At 33.6% G+C, this 18591-nt stretch overlaps 2 protein-coding genes across 2 annotated transcripts in view; one reads left to right on the forward strand and one right to left on the reverse strand.

Annotated features, from left to right (window-relative positions):
• LOC129944096 (ribosomal protein S6 kinase beta-1) overlaps window positions 1–18591 on the reverse strand; it is a 100681-nt gene that overhangs the window by 11493 nt on the left and 70597 nt on the right. The window lies entirely within an intron of this gene.
• LOC129944098 (uncharacterized) lies at window positions 1679–18541 on the forward strand. Its single transcript, XM_056053286.1, has 7 exons — window positions 1679–2561; window positions 12500–12691; window positions 14322–14450; window positions 15840–15875; window positions 17188–17981; window positions 18041–18176; window positions 18246–18541. Exons 1-7 carry the CDS (start codon window positions 2312–2314, stop codon window positions 18416–18418), a joined length of 1710 nt encoding a protein of 569 aa, XP_055909261.1. The 5' UTR covers window positions 1679–2311; the 3' UTR covers window positions 18419–18541.

The following is an 18591-nucleotide window of genomic DNA, read 5'->3' on the forward strand; positions in this document are numbered from 1 at the left end:
AAGCATGGACTATGACAAAAGCGGTTCGAGAGAAAAGTTCTTCGTGTGATCTACGGTCCCGTATGCATCGAAGGGGAGTGAAGGAGAAGATGGAACGACGAGCTGTACGGACTGTACAGCGACATAGACTTAGCCAGAAGGGTAAAAGTCCAACGACTAAGATGGCTGGGTCACGTATCGCGCAAGGAAACCAATGCTCCGTCCCAGAGTCTTCGAATCCACACCCACAGGTCAGCGCAGTAGAGGAAGACCGCGAATCAGGTGGCACGCACAAGTGCAAAGTGACCTCACCCAACTTGGAGCTCGAAACTGGAGACATCTAGCTAGGGACCGAGCTAGATGGTAAAGTTTATTGGGTGGGGCTCTAGTTCAGTAAGTAAGTAAATCAAAATATATAGGTAAATGATAAATACAATACTAGTTGAAAGTCATTATGTATTTAAACGTTTTTGTCTTTTTTTTAAATGTTGGCACCATTGATATTTGATATTCGCTTTGACATTCGAACTTAAGCGAACGTCTGCTTCATAATAAGGGCATAAGTCTTCTAAAGTCTGGTCGTCGTAAGTACAAGTTATAGAACGCCAAAGATCTCAGAAGCTGCATTTAACACTTGTCTCTGTTTCTTCCGGAAAGTCAATTTCTTGGACAAAATCAACTTAAATATAATCGATATTTGTAGCTTAAGAAAACTTAGATTATTAAAGTCTCCTAAGAGCATTTTGACCGTCTTCTTTTTTAAGGTTTTGCAAAAATGAGACTTGAATTATTGCCTTATCACATCCGAAACACCGATTTCCCAAAACTCCCTTAGAAAAAAAATTGTCAGAAAGCAAGGAAGAAGTTCTAAATCTGGTTTCGGGTTCAGAGACAATATTTGAATTACCACGGGAGCTATAATATTTTACATTAAAACTCTTTATACCGAACTTACATTACATTAAAACTCTCTTTACCGAACTATAAGCATAACATAGCTTTTTAAATCACAAAAAGGCTTTCATTGTTTATCCATGGAACAATGGTAAATCACATTGGCTGAAGCACTTACAAAAAAAACATATCTGCAAACATAAAATTGTGCAATGTATTTTTGTACAATGAAGGTTATTTTTGATATAATTTCGGATACAGGTAGATTGAGTAAAGTAACACATTAGTCTTGACCTTGATTGCCGATTCAACGACCTAATAAGCCTCTGTTCCATTAAAACTTAAGAAAAAAAAATAGTCATTACCTTCTAAGTGTTTCAATATGAGTCCAATTAAAGTTGTTAAAAGGGGAGCTTTTTTCATTAAAACAAAAACAGAAAGAAAAAAACATCTACCACCATGAGTCGAAGAAACAAATCAAAGAGAAAAAGAAAGACCACAAAAAAGTAAAGATACGAATAACTCCATCTCAGAGTACGGTGCGGTGCGGATGACTTGGTATCCAAACCAAACCAAATCAAACAAACTTCTTCTTCGAGTGACTCCAATAATATCATGCCCGGTTGGCTCAACCGATTCAGTTGGAATTGTGAAGGCAGACAAAGTGGTACAACGCGTCGCCGTACTGTAGGTAAACGGACAGAATACATTTTGACCATTACCTTCAACTTAATCGAAAGAAAGCCTTCTTAAGAAACGATTTGTTTTGTTTTCAATTTGTTTTTTTTTTTTTGTAATTTAAATAAATGCAACCTAACGCTTTGCGTTTTATATTGAAGACGCCTCCCATCGTGTAACCACGACGAAGTGTGCCTAATAAATCAATTTGTAACTTTAAGCTTATATACAGGCATACAGCCCTTTTTGTTTGGTTTTTGATTTTCTATTTGACACCGAAGTCTTGATTCGCGTCTTCGATCGTAAAGCGCTTTCCATTTGTGCAACATTTGACAGTGCAGTGTTATAAGAAAACAAAATTTCTCTAAATTGTTAATTTTTTACGGATAGTATTATTTTCATCGTATTTTTAATTAAATTAAAAAAAAAAACAAGTGCATTGACCTCGGCCTTCAAGTCCTTAATTAGTCACCACAAACAAGTGCCTCAAACTCCCAAGAAAGCTTATGGCGATGTAAATTGTTCAATCATGAAATTGAGACCACAACTACTGCAACAGCAAGTACTGGTTCCAGTCCAAGGCTAATGAATAAAAGTGGAGGAATGCACATTTTATTAATTTCAATACAAAACAACAATCTCTCCAAGAGGAAGAATCATTTCAGCACCGGGTTTTATTTTAAGGAAAAGGAGCCAACAACAACAACTAACAAAATCATCTGAATCTGAAAGACACTAAGCAAAACAGCAGCAGTGCAACATGGGTGCAAGTTGTTATTTACCACAAATAAACATAAAAACAACATCAAGAGTAGTTATTTTTGTTTGGATAGTAATTGCCAGCGTTGTCGTGCAACTTTCACATGGCCAGGTCGAAATGACAACGACAATTTCTAGCACCATCATCAACGAAACGTCAAGGGCTTACAAAAACAACTACCAAACCATAACCAACAATAAAATCAACAATAATAATGGTGGGCGGTTTTCATCCCTAGAGAAAGAAGTAGGTACGATTTGGTTCAACACAAAATAAATTGTTTAATTTTTTTGGTTTTCTTTTGTTTATAAACTTTGTGTTGTTGTTACTATGACTTAATTAAGCACGCAAGGTGGTGCCCGCCGAAGCTGTGGCAATAAAAAGAAAGTTGTGATTAAATTAATTCCGATTCAGTTAAATTGAAGATTTTGTAAGATTTTTGATTAAGCGCACGCACGCATTCTGCTAATCAATTTTTTTTTTTCAATTTTAATCAAATTTTTATTCACCGTGCAGCGTTACTTTGGTGGCTTGGCTGTATTTTAAAAATGGTAATTGAGTAATATCTAAAACAAAATGTTGTGGTGTGATGTCGTGGAAGACAAAGAGACAAAAATTATAGGTTCTACTGAAAGATAACATTAGGGCCAAATTTGGCAACCGACCTTGCCCATATAAATTATTATTAGCTTATTACAAATATGCAGCATCGAAATCGTGTATAAATGCAATATTAAGTAAATGGTAATTAGGTGCCAAAATGTATACATATTTTCATTTATGATTTTGTTTAATATTATTCACGGCTTTTGATCGGTTGAGGTGGTGTGTTGAAGGTCAAATTAAAAGCTTGATGAAATGGTGGGTCGATTGTGTTTGATAAAGATTTTAAGAAAAATATGAGATTTGGTATGGCCATAAATCTGAATTTATTACGGGAGGGCCATTAAGCAAATTGTTTCTGATCTGACAAAACGGATTGGATTGATTTGTTTGTTTATAGAAACAAACAAAGCATTCAAAGCAGACATCAAAAAGCTGTTGAATAATATAAAATGTCACAAAAAATAAGGGAATAATTTACGAAACAGCTATAAAACATCAAAGGAAAGGTATGCTAGCACCTAACTGATGAGCCCAACTGTCATACTTGGGCGAAACAAAATACTCATAGAAAAAATTTAAGTTGAAGGTAGTCTTTGTAAAGGTGATAGGAGCAGCGTTTCCGAGAAAAAGTGCATCAACATTATAAAAAATAGGCTGGGATGCGACCCACTTCCCATCCCGTCTGTCGATTTGTCTAGCTTAAAAGTTTGTCTATATGTAGTCGTATCAATTTTTACCAAACTTGCGTATTTTTTTTTTGTAGATATTATATTTTATGAAAAAAGGGACTGTTGGATTTTTAAATAAAAATTACTGAATATCGAAAACAATATTTTCTGTAAAATAAAATAAGTTTGAAGCCAATAATTTTTGAAAAGCTATTTGAGTCGAAAATAAATTTTTACCAACTTTTGTTAAGTTTTTTTAGATTTTTAATTTTTTGTACAAAAAATTGTCAATTAGATTTTATTCAAAATTTTACTGAATGTTAACAACAATATTTTTTGAAAGACAAAATTAATTTGAAGCCAATATTTCAAATTTTTGAAAAGATATTTGAGTCGAAAATCAATTTTTACCAAATTTTATACATTTTTTTTGTAGGTTTTTATTTTTTGTTAAAAAAACTATCAATTCGATTTTTCTCAAAATGTGTCCTAATGTTGAAAACAATATTTCTTATAAGTAAAAATTAGCTAGAAGCTATTATGCCAGTTTTTTTAAAAATATATTTGAGTCGCAAATCATTTTTTACCAACTTTTGTTAATTTTTTTTTTTCGGTTTTTAATTTTTTGTAAAAAACCTGTCAATTCGATTTTTTTCAAAATTTTATCGAATGTTGAAAATAATATTTTTTATAAGATAAAATAAACTTTAAGCCAATTTTTCAAAGTTTTAAAAAGATATTTGAGTCGAAAATCAATTTTTACCAACTTTTAGAAATTTTTTTTTTGTAGGTTTTTATTTTTTGTAAAAAAAAACTGTCAATTCGATTTTTTTCAAAATTGTATCAGATGTCAAAAACATTATTCTACGTTGCACAAAATTGTTTTGAAGATGAAATCATATTTTAGAAATATATTTTTTTTTTTTCAAAAAATATATTTCTTTAATATCACGTTCCAATATATTGTATACAATTTAATTCAAGTCTCTAGCGTTTTTGGTTCGTGTTCACCTTTTTTTCAATCTGCTATGGTAAAAAAAGCCACCCACGCAATTTTCTTGAGAGCCCTTTCTGCATCTTTCTGCCTTATTATCTGTATAACAACATTTATTCGATATCTCTTCTGGTTCTTGAGCTATGGAAGACGAAAAAACGTCGCGAACAACGTACGTACACACGCACGCACAGACATCTTTCTAAAAATCTTTTATTTCGACTCTAGGGACCTTGAAACGTCGAGAAATGTCAAAATTTTCAATTTGACAAATCGGACCCATTACAATAACTTCCTATGGGAAGTTAATAGGGATAAAAACTACTTCAAACAAATTGCATTCTGAGGCCCTTGATTTAATGTTTTAGAATATAGTCTAGATGGCCACATTTTCTCGACGGAAATAGCTAAAAATGCCATTTTCAATAGTGTTGTGTTTTTGAACTTTTAGCAAAACAACTAAAATGTGTCGTATTCCAAAGCTCCTAATTTTCGGAGTGTACATATTTGCATATATACATGACAAATGTGTATGTGGCCGCAAATTCCTAACAGATGCGAATTAAATCCGTCTAAATAAAATATCTATCATGTACAGTTGTGTTCATAAAAGTGCTCTCTAAATAAAACAAATAGGCCTTCAATATCAACGTTATAAAATATTTCATTAAACTTCTAATAACAAACTAAAATATTTTATTCATAATAACAAAAATTAAGTACTATCGATTTTTTACCGTTAGCTTTGTCACATTAAAAACCATTTTTTTAATATATGGCTGTTCATAAAAATAGCAGTGCATGACAAAGTGTAAGATCTATTACGTAAGAAGTAAGAAAAACTGTAATAATTAATTAGTACTCTGTTGCATAACCATTTTTTTTATGATGCTTCGCATTTACGTGGCATCGAGTCCACTGATACCTGACACCTCTCTATTGGTATTGCACAATTCTTTCGAATTCTTGGGTTTTGCTTTCTGAATTGCGCTCTTAACATCCACTACAAATTTTCGATAGGGTTAAGGTCGGGGGATTGAGCGGGCCACTCCATAACGGATAACTTCTTCTGCGCAAACCATGATTTTGCATTTTTTGACGTATGCTTTGAGTCATAGTCGTGTTGGTATACCCAAACCAACGGCATTTCGTCTTCAGAATAGGGTAACATATACATAACCTCCTCGAGAATTTTCATATACTCGGTTGCATCCTTTATACCCCCGATGGGATTTATAGGCCCAACCCCGTAATATGAAAAGCAAGCTCATATCATAATTTTTCCTCCACCATGCTTCACTGTTTTTATAGTGTACCGTGGATCGATTTCTGCATTTTAGATCTTGTCACATATTTCCGACGACCCTTGGATCCAAAAAGACGACTTTGCTTTCATCCCTTCATAGAACATTCCTCCATTTCTTTTTTGCCCAATCTGTATGCGCTCAAACTCCATTCTCTTTTCCACATGCCTTTTCGTCAAGAAAGGTACCTTGCGTGGATTTCGGGCTGGTAACTTCGCTTATAAAAGACGTCTTCGTATTGTGATAGCGTTAACAGACAGTTGAAGTCCATTTCTTATTTTTCTAGAAAGGGTTTTGTCTTGCTAACTAAATATTTTTTTTGTAAGTTCTTTCAGTAGTCATCCTTTTAGGGCCTAGCGTTTTCGGTTTATTTTGCTATTTTAAGACGATACTGGCCATTTTTGGTGAGCATTCTTGGATGTCTTGAATATTTTTGGTAGGTTTTTCATTCCAAAAGTAGTTTTCGAATAAGTTTTCAAATTCCTTCGGTGCAGTGTCTTGACCGTCCCATTGTTTATTTTTGAGCCAATATTTATTAATTTTTTATATTCTAGTATGTTACAAATACTTAAAACTTTATATACCTAGTAAAATATTCACTTAACGAAAAATTTAAAAAAAAACTGAATTTTTAACACTTTTTAATCATAAAATCAAAAGCACTGCTATTTTTATGAACACTCTTTATCCAGAGATTTTGAAATAATGGTGTTCACCGGGAAAAGTAGGGTATAACTTCAAGCTAAAAGTCTCTAATATGGATACGAAAGACCGTTAGATGCAAGTTAAATGGTAATTTTTTGTAAGAATTTCCGCTATTTAAATAATTGACAATCTAATAAAATGTGACTAGCACTGTTCTTTCTATAAACAAAACTGTACACATTTGCACTCAGGAAATTAAGGTTCTTAAAATGCTGCAAGTTTTAAGTGGTGTCCTAAAAGTAGAAACAAACAACAAAAAAGCAGTTTTAGCGCTCTTTGTTGAAGAAATGTGCCCACCTAAACCCAAAATGTCTTCCAAAACTAAATTTTTAACCAGTGAATAGAGAGCACCCCGATGCAGTAAGTTTGAAGTGAATTCCCTCCATTTTTGTTTCGGAAATGTTGTAAATTGAATACACTTTTTGTCGAAAACACTGACACAAGTTCTAGAAGACTAGCGTTTGACTTATAAAAAGGCGTCATTTACACTTCCCAAAAAGACATCTTTTAATGAAAAAGTTGTGGATTCACATTATACCTCATAAATAATACTACACATTAAAGATTAAGACACTTTTTTCGTACAATGGATAAATTTGGATATCAGACTGCTATACCTTACGAAGGGACTGTTTGTAAATAATTATTACTTATAAACACGTTTCATAGAACGTTTTTTGAAACAATTTTGGAATTAATATTACAAATGTTAGCCACTAACAAGACGGTGCAATTTCCCTTAACATTCTGAAACTTTTTTTTGTTCTATACAAAATATTGGATCATTCAAGGACGACAGCTCAACTTATGCAGTCGTCGAAATAAACGCAGACAATGAAGAAATCTTCACTTGCCAAGGTTTCATATCTGACTCAGGCGGTAGCTACATTGCAGGAGTAACCGCAATACTCAAAGCTCTCTCAATCGCACAAACATGGGCAGTCAAAACACTGATCCTTACTGATAGCTTGAGCGTACTTAGCGGACTAAAAAGTGCATCTTGCCCTAAACAATATCCGAAGCATCCTCTATAACAGCAATAACATAACCTTAGCATGGACACCAGGACATGCAGGCATTAAAGGAAATGAGGTTGCAGATGTAGCAGCGATGCAATTCCTTATCCTTACGTAAAAGAACTCCCAGCATCCCTCAAATCTTTCGAAAAGTATTCATGTCCATTGAAAATGAAGAACTCGAAAAAACATGGCTAAGGCAACATAACTTTCTGCGACAACACCACCACCCATCACATTATCGCATTCCTTATAACAAAAAGTTTTCTCTAGAAAGGGCATTACCATATTTCGGGCAAGGGTGGGAAAAACACTTTTCTCCAGTCGGCACTATGTCTCGCAGGACCCGCCTGATGAATGTACCAATTGTAGGGAGCCTCTCTCTATTTGGCACATTTTTGCCATTTGCCAACCCCGACTCTATCCAAGATATGCAGAGCCAAATAGCTGAAGTACTTAATCCATCTGATGTCCTATCTTTCCAGCGCATCAAAGAAATCACACAATAAATTCAAAGAAATATGAATGTGGACTACAATATAAAATTGGGTGGCTCAACAGTCCGTTTGGGAACTAGGGCCTAGTGACTGACAACTCTCAACCATTCCTGTGTGCGAGTATTGTTGTCAGGAATGGAGGGGACCTACAGTTTTAAGCCAAATCCGAACGGCAAATTTGGGAAAGCATTTTTCATGACAAGAATTACTCTTGGAGAATTTGTCAATTCCTCGCAAGAGGCAGTACCCGTGAAAAAAAAACTTTAGGTGGCATAGGCAGGGATCGAGCCCAAGACCTCTCGCATGACAGTCCATCGCACTAACCTTCATGCCACTGGTACTACTAAAATCTATTAATTGTCAAAAATAAATAATAATGTTTCCTGTGTAGAATTAATCATAAGCTTTAACGTGTACCCACAACTTTTTTGAAAAACGTCTAGTTTTCTATTTATTTAAATGAAACCTAACCTCACCCCCTTTTAATGTCCATAAAATATCCATAGGTCTAAAGGTGAGTGTCCATTTTAAAGCACTTCTGCTAGTTTTCTCTCAAAAGCACCTCTCGGGAGACTGTCCATTTGAGGGCCAAATTTTAGAAATTTTGCTTTCACGAGCGCTCTGCTAGAATATTGAGAGTTTTATGGCTGAGGGTACTCTCATAATCGTGTCCACTTGATAGATTCTTTCTGCTAGCATATTATCAGTGGGCCATATATTCTTACAAGCGAAGGGTTGCAGCTGCTTTAATAATTTTCGGCACAGTTCTTAAAAGAAAAAAGAATAAAAAAAAAATTTGGGTCAAACCGTGGGTAGATCGTCGAAATCAATTCGGTGCGGATCTGCTCTTTCAAGATAGCTTCAAATTGATGATCCTAAACAGTTTCGAAATTTTTGCCTTTTGTCAGTTAGTGAAAAAAAATTTTCGATACAAAACGTTGGACCCATAATTTTTAAAAAAAGATACCCAATTAAGGGAAGCCATACCAGTACGCGAGCGTATATTGGTAACACTTAGATTTTTAGTATCCGGTAAGCATATGAATCTCAAATCATGATCTGTGCAGGTGATTCATACGGCAGCCTTCAGTATCTTTTTCGGATTCCAGTATGTAAAATAGGAAGAATTGTGAGAGATATCTGTCCAGCATTTTTCATCAGTTTAAAAGAGGTAAAAACGAAAAAAACTTACATTTCTTTATTTCTATCGCGAAAAGATTTATCCGTAGTTCTCCACAATAATTCAACTGACTTATATTTTTCAATAAGTTAATTGATTTCCTCTGATTTCCACTGCTTTGCCATGTTTAATCACGACAGCTACTCCCAAAATACGAACTGTGTTGGTATTCCGCAAGCTTATCTCGGATAGTGGTAAACACGTGTGTCCACTTGCGACTGACTTTCAAAAAGATCGAATGTCGAGAGTAATTAGTCAACTCTCTGCGAGCTACTCTCTAGACTTTGTCCACTTGCGAGATCGCTCTCGAGAGCAGCTCTGATTACAGATCTAATTGACGAGTGACGAATGGGTTCGTTGTATGGTTAAAAACGAGGATTTTCAAGATATTTGTTAATATAGATAAATAGATGTTTATAATGGTTTTCGATAAAATGTTGGGTAATCTATTATTAGGAAGATTAAGATTTCGTCTTATGAAAGAAAAATGTAGCTGGAGGGACGTTAAAAAACCCTTCGGTAAGTCTGTTTCCATGTGCAGAGCGTAGTTAGGCGTATTATCGGGCAGTAAAAAGCATCTTTTCATGAAGAAACACTGCAATTTTTTGACTTAGTTGTATTCGCGGTATACCCAAACTTGAGCCCAGTACAGCATAATAGCTTTTGAGGAGGCATTGTATATTTTGAACTCTGCAGTCTCGACCATGTTGCATTGATGGAATTTTTAGATGCTCCCAATCTGTTTGTTAGATGCTCATTCCAAGACATGTTGTAATTAAACACTACGTCAAGATATTTGTTTTGATTAGACACCTATATTTCTGAATTATTGTAAAACCATTTTTCGCACGCTGCTCTCCTTTCACCATTGCGAAATATTACTATTTCCGAATTATCAAGATTTATTTCAAGATTCCATTGAATGAAGTAAGTCTTAAAACCCTCTGTTGCAAATTAGAAGAATTTTTTGACAACGGTACAATATCGTCCGCATATAAAAACAATACCAATTGGAACTTCCGCATGAAGATCATTTAAAAACAGAACGAAAAGAAGAGAGCTTAGCACACATCCTTGACGAACAACTTTCTTCGTGGGCAAGAAGTCTGACAAACACGAACCATCCCAAATAGCTGCAGCAGTATCCTTATAAAGAGACTTTATATTAGCCAGTAACTTCGAAGATATTCCCAGAGTCGATAGCTTATACATAAGAGCATTTCTGTCAATGCTATCAAAATCAGCCTGAAGATCGATGAAAAAAGACCTTCTTCCTTTTGAAGAGTTGAAGTTGAATTATGCATGAAAGATTATAAACTTGGTCTACAGTAGAATAGTTGGTTCTATATGCAGCTTGAAATTCATTGATGATGTTGTTTTTTTTTTTAACCAAGCTGACAGTCTGTTCAAGAGAACTGTAGTAAACAGCTTATAGAGCGTATCCAGAAATAGTTTGACACAACATTTGTATCTCCTTTCTTGAACAGTGGGTATATAATGGATTTTCTGAAAGATGATGGTAGCGTTGCAGTTTCAAGAATCTCAGTGAATAACTTCTGTATTTCTTCAATAAGAGATGGACATGCATTTTTATAAAATTCATACGGTATTCTATTAAAACCAGGAGTTTTCAAATCTTTTGATGAAGATATAGTAGAATATATATATCGTGCAGTTCAATGGGGTAATCTATCCCAGAATATTTTTTTGGAAATATTGACTACGACAGAAATGTCAATAATATTATTATTTTTACAAAAGACTTTTCTTGGACTTTAACATTCAGCTTCTACTCGTAACTTTAATGCGTTCAGTTAACTATTCAAAATGAAACCGTAAAGTAATTAAAAAATCGATGGGACCTAAAAGATAACAACAATAAAAAAAAAACAGCATCATTCGTCATCAGTAATAAAATTTACTACTTTGTAATGTTTAAAAAATGATTTATAGTTTATAAAACTTTATCTCGATAATCGATCTATTTTTTGGACCACTCCTATATTTTTAAGATACCGAAATACAATCTATTATATTTTTTACTTTCTCAATTCCCCCTACGCAACAGACCTGATTTGAATTAGCATTACACATCCAAAAGTAGTTAACCGAGGCAGTAGAGTGTAGCGAGTGAATTGCAATTGATTAAATCTTGTATTCTATTACAAATTTGTATCTTTGTTTTTGTTTTGCCAAAAAGCATCTTAAACATAAATAATCTCAAACTACGAGTTTTTAAATGATGTTGTATGCTAAAAAGCGAATCTAATGAGACATAAATACAAGTATAAATTTGGGGAAAGGATTTCGTGCAAGCCCACATTTGCAGTCAACAGGTTTTCAGTTGTTGTTTAACAAGTTAGCAACATTTTATAACAAAATGTGTTCTTTTTGTTTTGCAAAAGAAATGTTTGCGAATAAAAACATGATTTCTCATAAGCATTTCCGCATTTGCATGGTTTTATTTGTCGTATAGAAAAGACTTTAATTACTACACAGCGGTTCTTCAGAAAAAGTGCACATCTAATTTTTGAGTTTATATTTTGGTTTTATTTTATATATCTTCTAGTTCCAAGAATTCCTTTTGATGTCTTAAAGAGGCATAACAATTAATTTCGACCCAACATAACAATCAAGGCACAAAGAAATACCGAAACCATTTTGTACAATATGAGGCTTCATTCATAGAGTTGAGTAAAGCTTGATTCATTTTGATTTTTAAACTTGTCTAATTATTTGAACCGCAGTGTATAAGATATGCAAAAACCTATGTTTTATTATACGACCTAATAGGCTCTATAAAAGATTAAGTTGTTGTAATATAAAATGACTAAAGTTTTCTAAAGCAATTTAGTTTTTTGTTTGTGAATTTTACGCAATATCTGAGTTATGACCGAATCGAACCACCCGTTTATGTTAATGAGACGTTTTTTGTTTTTGTTAAAGCTATAAACATGTGCTGTGCAATGCAGGTGCGCACAAACAATGCGTAATTGGTTTATGTAACCTCAAATACTTGAGTTGAATGAAATGATTGCTTCTGTCTATGCGAGTACAGCTTACAAGAGACACAAAGCTATATGCAAATGTAGAAGGTATAAAGCACGCTTATTGCAGACACTGCGTCACCAAACGCTTTCCATTTATATTTAAATATATTAATCTATTCACCAAAGAAAACAAAACAAAAAAATATATGTATTTCTTTTGCATTTTAGTTGAACGTTTGATAAAAGAATGGGCTCCAGTGGTATGGCTTGCACCAGAGGAAAAATTCATGCCATTAGGAGTAGAAGAGTTTCTTGGAAATGTTCATGCAGTGGATAAGGGAAATGCCGAAACTGAAGTGAAAGGAATGCCAATAGGAGACAATTCGAAGAAAGCTTACTTGGTTACAAATGCTGAGATAGGTATGATATTTTTGTTGTAATTGAATTATTGTATTGTGACGATGTTTATTGTGGACAAATTTTGATTTTGTGATAAAAAGAAATTTAATAAATTTAAAAACATTGAAAGGGTTAAGCAACAAATTTAATAAGCTTTATCGGTTGAAATTTGAGTTTTGATTTTGTTTTGCAAAAACTCATTTAAGATACAGTGTCGAGCATAAGTCATGGTACTCAAAGTGCCATGTCATTAAAAGCTTTGAAAGAAAAGAAAACTTAAGGACTTAATTTTCATGCATCAAGTTATTTATTATGAAAAAACCTTATTCTTTGTTTTACCAATAGAAAAAATTCAAAAACAAATTCTATTTTCTATGAAAAAAGTAGTGCAAAAGTCTAGGTACTTCTGCACTTTACTAGTTTTAAATGTTTAAATTTGTAACGGTCCTGTTGGCTTTGTTTTTTTTTACATGAAGCTCGTAATCTGACATGTGTGTGTCAATCAGTACAAAGCGATCGGTCGTGCAGGTTAAGGTTAAAGACATTTTGTTTTTTAAAACCAAAAAAGCGATGTTTAGAAAAGAATTAACGGTAAATGAGCGTCAAATTATTATTTATTTCCATGAGCAAGGTAAAAGTTATGCGGAAATTAATAAAAGAGTTGGACGACCCAAATCTACCATACAAAATGTGATTAACCGTTACAATAGAGAAAACCGAATAGAAAATAAAGTCAGGTCTGGTCGTCCGCGCAAGCTTACAGAAAGAGATGAACGAAAAATCGAGAGTATAATAAAAAAAGATCCATTCAAAAGTACTCCAAGGATTGCTACCGATATACAGATTAGTTTAAATAAAACAGTTTCTCCGTGGACAGTTGCAAGATCGCTCCAGAGATCTGGGTTTAAGTCGTGCACACCTCGTAAAAAGCCGTTCTTAAGTGAAAAAAATAAAAAGAAAAGACTGGACTTTGCAAAGGATTATAAAAATATATGAAATGAATTTTGGGACAACGTAATATTCTCCGATGAGTCGAAATTCAACATTTTTGGTTCAGATGGGAGGATTAGAGTGTGGAGAAAACAAGGCGAAGCCTTGAATCCTAAAAACATAATTAAAAATGTGAAACAGGGTGACGGTGGTGTAATGGTATAGGGGTGTATGTCATCCAGTGGTGTCGGGAATTTGACAATAATTGATGGAATTATGAATAAGGAAGTTTATTTGAACATTTAAAAACAAAACTTACAACAAAGTGCAGAGAAACTTCGGATCGTAGACACATATTGCTTCCGACAGGATAACGATCCCAAGCATACGGCTACAAATGTAAAGTTGTGGTTCTCCTACAACACGTCCCACATGCTAGTTTTGTGTAGCTTTTGGAAACTTAGTTTTAAATAATTTTGACAATTGTCTCAAAACTGTATTATTCCTTTTGAAATTATTAACTTTCCAAAAACAAGTGTGATTAAGCTTATGTTTAAAGAATTTTCCTACAATACGAACTTTAAAATTTCAACTTTCTTAAAAATCACAATAATTTTTTCCATTGAAACCATTTTCATGAAATCAAAGACTTTCGAAACAATGCTATTTGTAGTCATAAAACAAAAATAAGATGACAATTTTTTGTAATATTAATTTGCAGATGAACTCTTAGAAAATGACGGCTCATTTCTTCATGGAAAAGATCCAAATCAGCATCATGTACCAATTTATGCTGTTGTTCGCTTATGCAGCAACTTTATGGAATCACCAACTACAACAACATCTACAGGTAAGATACGTTACTAAAACTTAATCGCGTAAAATTTTAAACGTTGTACCTATTAAAGTCAAAAAATTCAAAAAGCACATCAATTAAACCATTTGGTTTTTAGAGAAATGCTATTTATTAATACTTTAATTTTGTCTTAAATGCACCTCACGAGTATTAAAAAAAAATATGCACCTCATGAGTATTAAATAAAAGAAGATGCCAGAGAAAAACAAATGCCAAACTTCATGATCAAACCTGAATAGCATTCCTTCTAAAGTCTAAACTTTTCTAGTTATGATAAGAAAATTTTGTTTGATATAATAAGGCACGGGTAGCAAAACGAAGTTGAAGCTTTAAACAAAAACGATGCAGTCTACATTCTGCTATTTCCACCGAAAGTTATCCTTCTCTCTGAAACTAATTTTAAAAAAACAGAAGCCTAGACAGTTTCGGGTATATGCAGGCCCGATTAATTGTTATAGATAATTCGCATTTTTTCCTGGTTTCAATTTTAGTTAATCAGGTTAAAGAAACGTTTTACGAGAGTTGTAGTGAAAAGACTTCAATGAGACATAAATCGTCCTTCATATGAAAGGAGATGTGAATTACTTGATATTTTGCCTCTTATCATTCGTAGAATGATTGTTCACAAATGTTTGCTCTAATTGGGATTAATGTTCCTGCGGGATTGCTTCGAAACCAATCGTTTTTTAATGTTTCATGTTATAGAACTGTGTATGTTGCCAAAGAAACATTATCCAGGTATTTAAGAGAAGCAAATACTGTTTGCGACAAGATTGATTTCAATGTTAGTAGGTATTTATTTAAATCAAATTTACTGTTAATTTGAAATAACTTTGGTGGTGGTAATGTTTAAAATTTAATATTGTATATATTATATTATCAAATAATCAAGTACGTTTTCTAACTTTGTTTGATGAATAAACTAAACTAAATTAAAACAAGTAAAAATTAGTACTCTGCTATGTTATCAGTGGGAAATGATTGGGGTAAAATTCATCAAAACCTTGACGTTAATTTTTAAAAATAGATTCTCTCTACCAGTGTTTTGTTTATATCAATAAAAGGAGTTTTTGTTTAAAAAATCAGTTTTGTCACAATATTTTATAGAATAGTCTAATCCAAAAAAAAAAAGAAGCACACAAAACATCTATTAATCTACAAACGTCGACCACGACGACCTCCCTTGCTACGTGTAGAATCTGATGGGATTGGAGTCACATCTTTGATGCGACCAATCTTCATTGAAGAACGGGCGAAAGCACGGAGTGCTGATTGGGCAGCTGGGCCTTGACTTTCATTCCTCCGGTAACACGGGCAATGGTTTCAAGCCGAACAAATCAGTAAAATGGTCAAAGGTGTCGTTGAAACTGGCATAGATGTGAGCAACACCAAATACGAGCTCACCATCGCGCACTTGGGGTCTTAGGGAAACCTGGACTTCCTCTTTTTGAACTTTGTTCTTCCTTAGTGGCAATAAGCCACTTGAATTCTTTTAAAAAACACAACCAAATCACTTGAACCGGATATACAGAAAAAGGATCAACATGTGGGTAGCAACTAATCTAAAAAGGGTTCGCGTAAGATTTTTACGAGGAACTCCAAAAGGTTGAGAAGATACTGCAGTTAAATAAACCAATAAAGTTAAAAAGGGTCTATTAACAAAAATTATATTTAAAGGAAATATTCATTTGTGTCAAAATAAACAAAACATAAAAATAACCTTTGCTTAATGCGAGGGTTGCGCTTGTTTTTCAGAAATTTATTTCTCCCAACGTGGATCCGTTTTTGCTACATTGAGAATTAAATCGTTTTAAAAATTTAAGCGATTTCTTTCCATACTTTTAATTTTGGCCACTGATGCAAATGTCAACCCGCACAGGTACGAGTTGGCAAATGGAATCAAATACTTCAAAGCCTTTAATGTTAATCCAGGATATTCTATTTTTTTTTTAACTAAAAGGTATCCAAATTGAAAGACTTAAATTCCAATTGCAGCATTCCATCGGCAGATAGATCCAGCAGACTTTCCTTGAGCTGGATTGCAAATTTCGCCTCATTTACAGCTGCATTTAAAAACGGATTAAAGATCCACCTTGGTCCAATATTCTTGGATATCTCTTAAACTGAGAAGTAATGACACATTTTCTCTTTCAACTTTTCTAACACCATTTTCATACAAGGTATAAATTCCTTTATATTTATCTCACATCCCGACTGCTTCAACAAAAGGCTGTGTCGAGGAAAATGAATCTAAGTGGTTTTGATTAAGAGACAATGACCAAAATTTAATTTTGTTTGTAAAGTCATGGATTTTGTATTTAGCAGTGATGAAATTTTCATCCCAACCTTGAAGACTTTTATTCAAGATATACAAGCAAAAAAGTTTGAGATGTCAAAGTTAAAATGTATGAAAGAAAAGCTCTTAAGTCTGTTGCCACATTATTTTAATTAAACAAAATTCGAGTTATCGAAGTTCAAACTATCGAAGTTCGACGACATGTAAAAAAGGCAGAGAATTGGGGGGCCCCAAAATTTTTATTCGTGCTAAAGGGTCCGTTCATGTAAAAGGTTGAAAAATACTACTCTATACAATTTCAAGAAAAATATGTATTCAAAATTGCCTCCCAAGAATAGAAGACTTATTAGAATATAAGAATAATGACAGAAAAATCCATTAAGATTATAAAAATATTGGAAATAATATTTAAAATTAGTTTCAATTTATCAAAAGTATTATGGTTAGAAAATTATTTTCTTTTTATAGTAAAACCACTTTTACCGCCACAAAAGCCAATACCACAACCCCAACGAAGAGTTCCCTACATTCCAGTATCGATTAACGAATCAGGAGAAGCAAGTAACACAATTCGAAGATCGTCAAGGCTTTTCCCGGGTTTTTCCCGCAATCGACGGCGACGAGAAACATCAAAGTTCTTTGAGAAAAGAGGAACAATTCAAGAAAACGCAGAGAATAGTCCTATTTCGACAACATCTCAAAAACCAACAACCGACAATCAACCAATTTCAACAGAGAAAGAAGTCAGTGAGTTTATTGCGAATCTTGTGGATAATGTTAAATTTAATGGCGACAGTGGAATGAATAATAACATAAACGAAGACAACATTGAACCACAGAAAAACAAAGAAAATATTCCAGCATTTCATGTGACATTTTGGATGTTCTACCCATATAGTCAAGGCAAGACTATGTGCACAGTTAGTTTGGGAGTTTTGGGGAGTATTCCCTTTCCAGCTGTATATGGTTATTGTTTGGGTAATCGCAAGGACATAGGTAGCCATGTTGGAGATTGGGAACACATGAGTCTGTATTTTGATGGTACAAATGCTCATCCAAAGGAAATGTATGTTTCTGCTCATGATGCTGGAGCTTATTATACCTACAATCATTTGACGGGGTCCTTTGAGTTTCGAAAGCAAGAAACGAGGAAAGGAATTTTGCAACGTCCAAATTTTCCTAAAACTGTTACGACATTTCTCAATCATCCTGTTTTGTTCGCTGCAAAGGTAAATTAAGACAAAAAAAACTCAACTTGCAAAAAGTTAAAACAATCTTTTCTTTAAAGGGATCTCATGGTTTATGGACAGCACCAGGAAAACACAGATTTGTGAAAGTAGCTCGTCTCTATGACGTCAATGGATTTGGTACTCCATGGCATACATGGAAAGCAGTAGATGTTTCATATGAAAATTTAAGAACAGGTTGGTTATTATTTTATTGGATTAGTATTAAAACGATATTTAGTTTGGGTTTTGATTTTGCTTCTTCAGCTCGCTCATTTGTTCCAAATTGGCTTAATTTTAAAGGGAAATGGGGTAACCCAAAAAGTAAGTGTCATCCGTTGCGAAGGATAGGTTTAAACTTCTGCGAATATTCAGATGGACCAACCGGAATACCACTTAAGGAACCCCATTTTCAATGTGATGCACCCAATGTATTATAGTGACTTAAGATAACTTATTTTTATCTGATGTTGTATTCTTTTAAATTAATTTATTTTTGTGTATTTTTTAATTACTGTCTAGAATTTATAAGAATTTATTTATTGAAGAAACAAATTAAAGTAAAAAAAGGAATAGCATTTCGTATTTTTTTTCCTACGAGTCTCATCAAAGC

This window comes from Eupeodes corollae, chromosome 2 (genome assembly GCF_945859685.1).
Source record: "Eupeodes corollae chromosome 2, idEupCoro1.1, whole genome shotgun sequence".
In the NCBI taxonomy this organism is placed as follows: domain Eukaryota; kingdom Metazoa; phylum Arthropoda; class Insecta; order Diptera; family Syrphidae; genus Eupeodes; species Eupeodes corollae.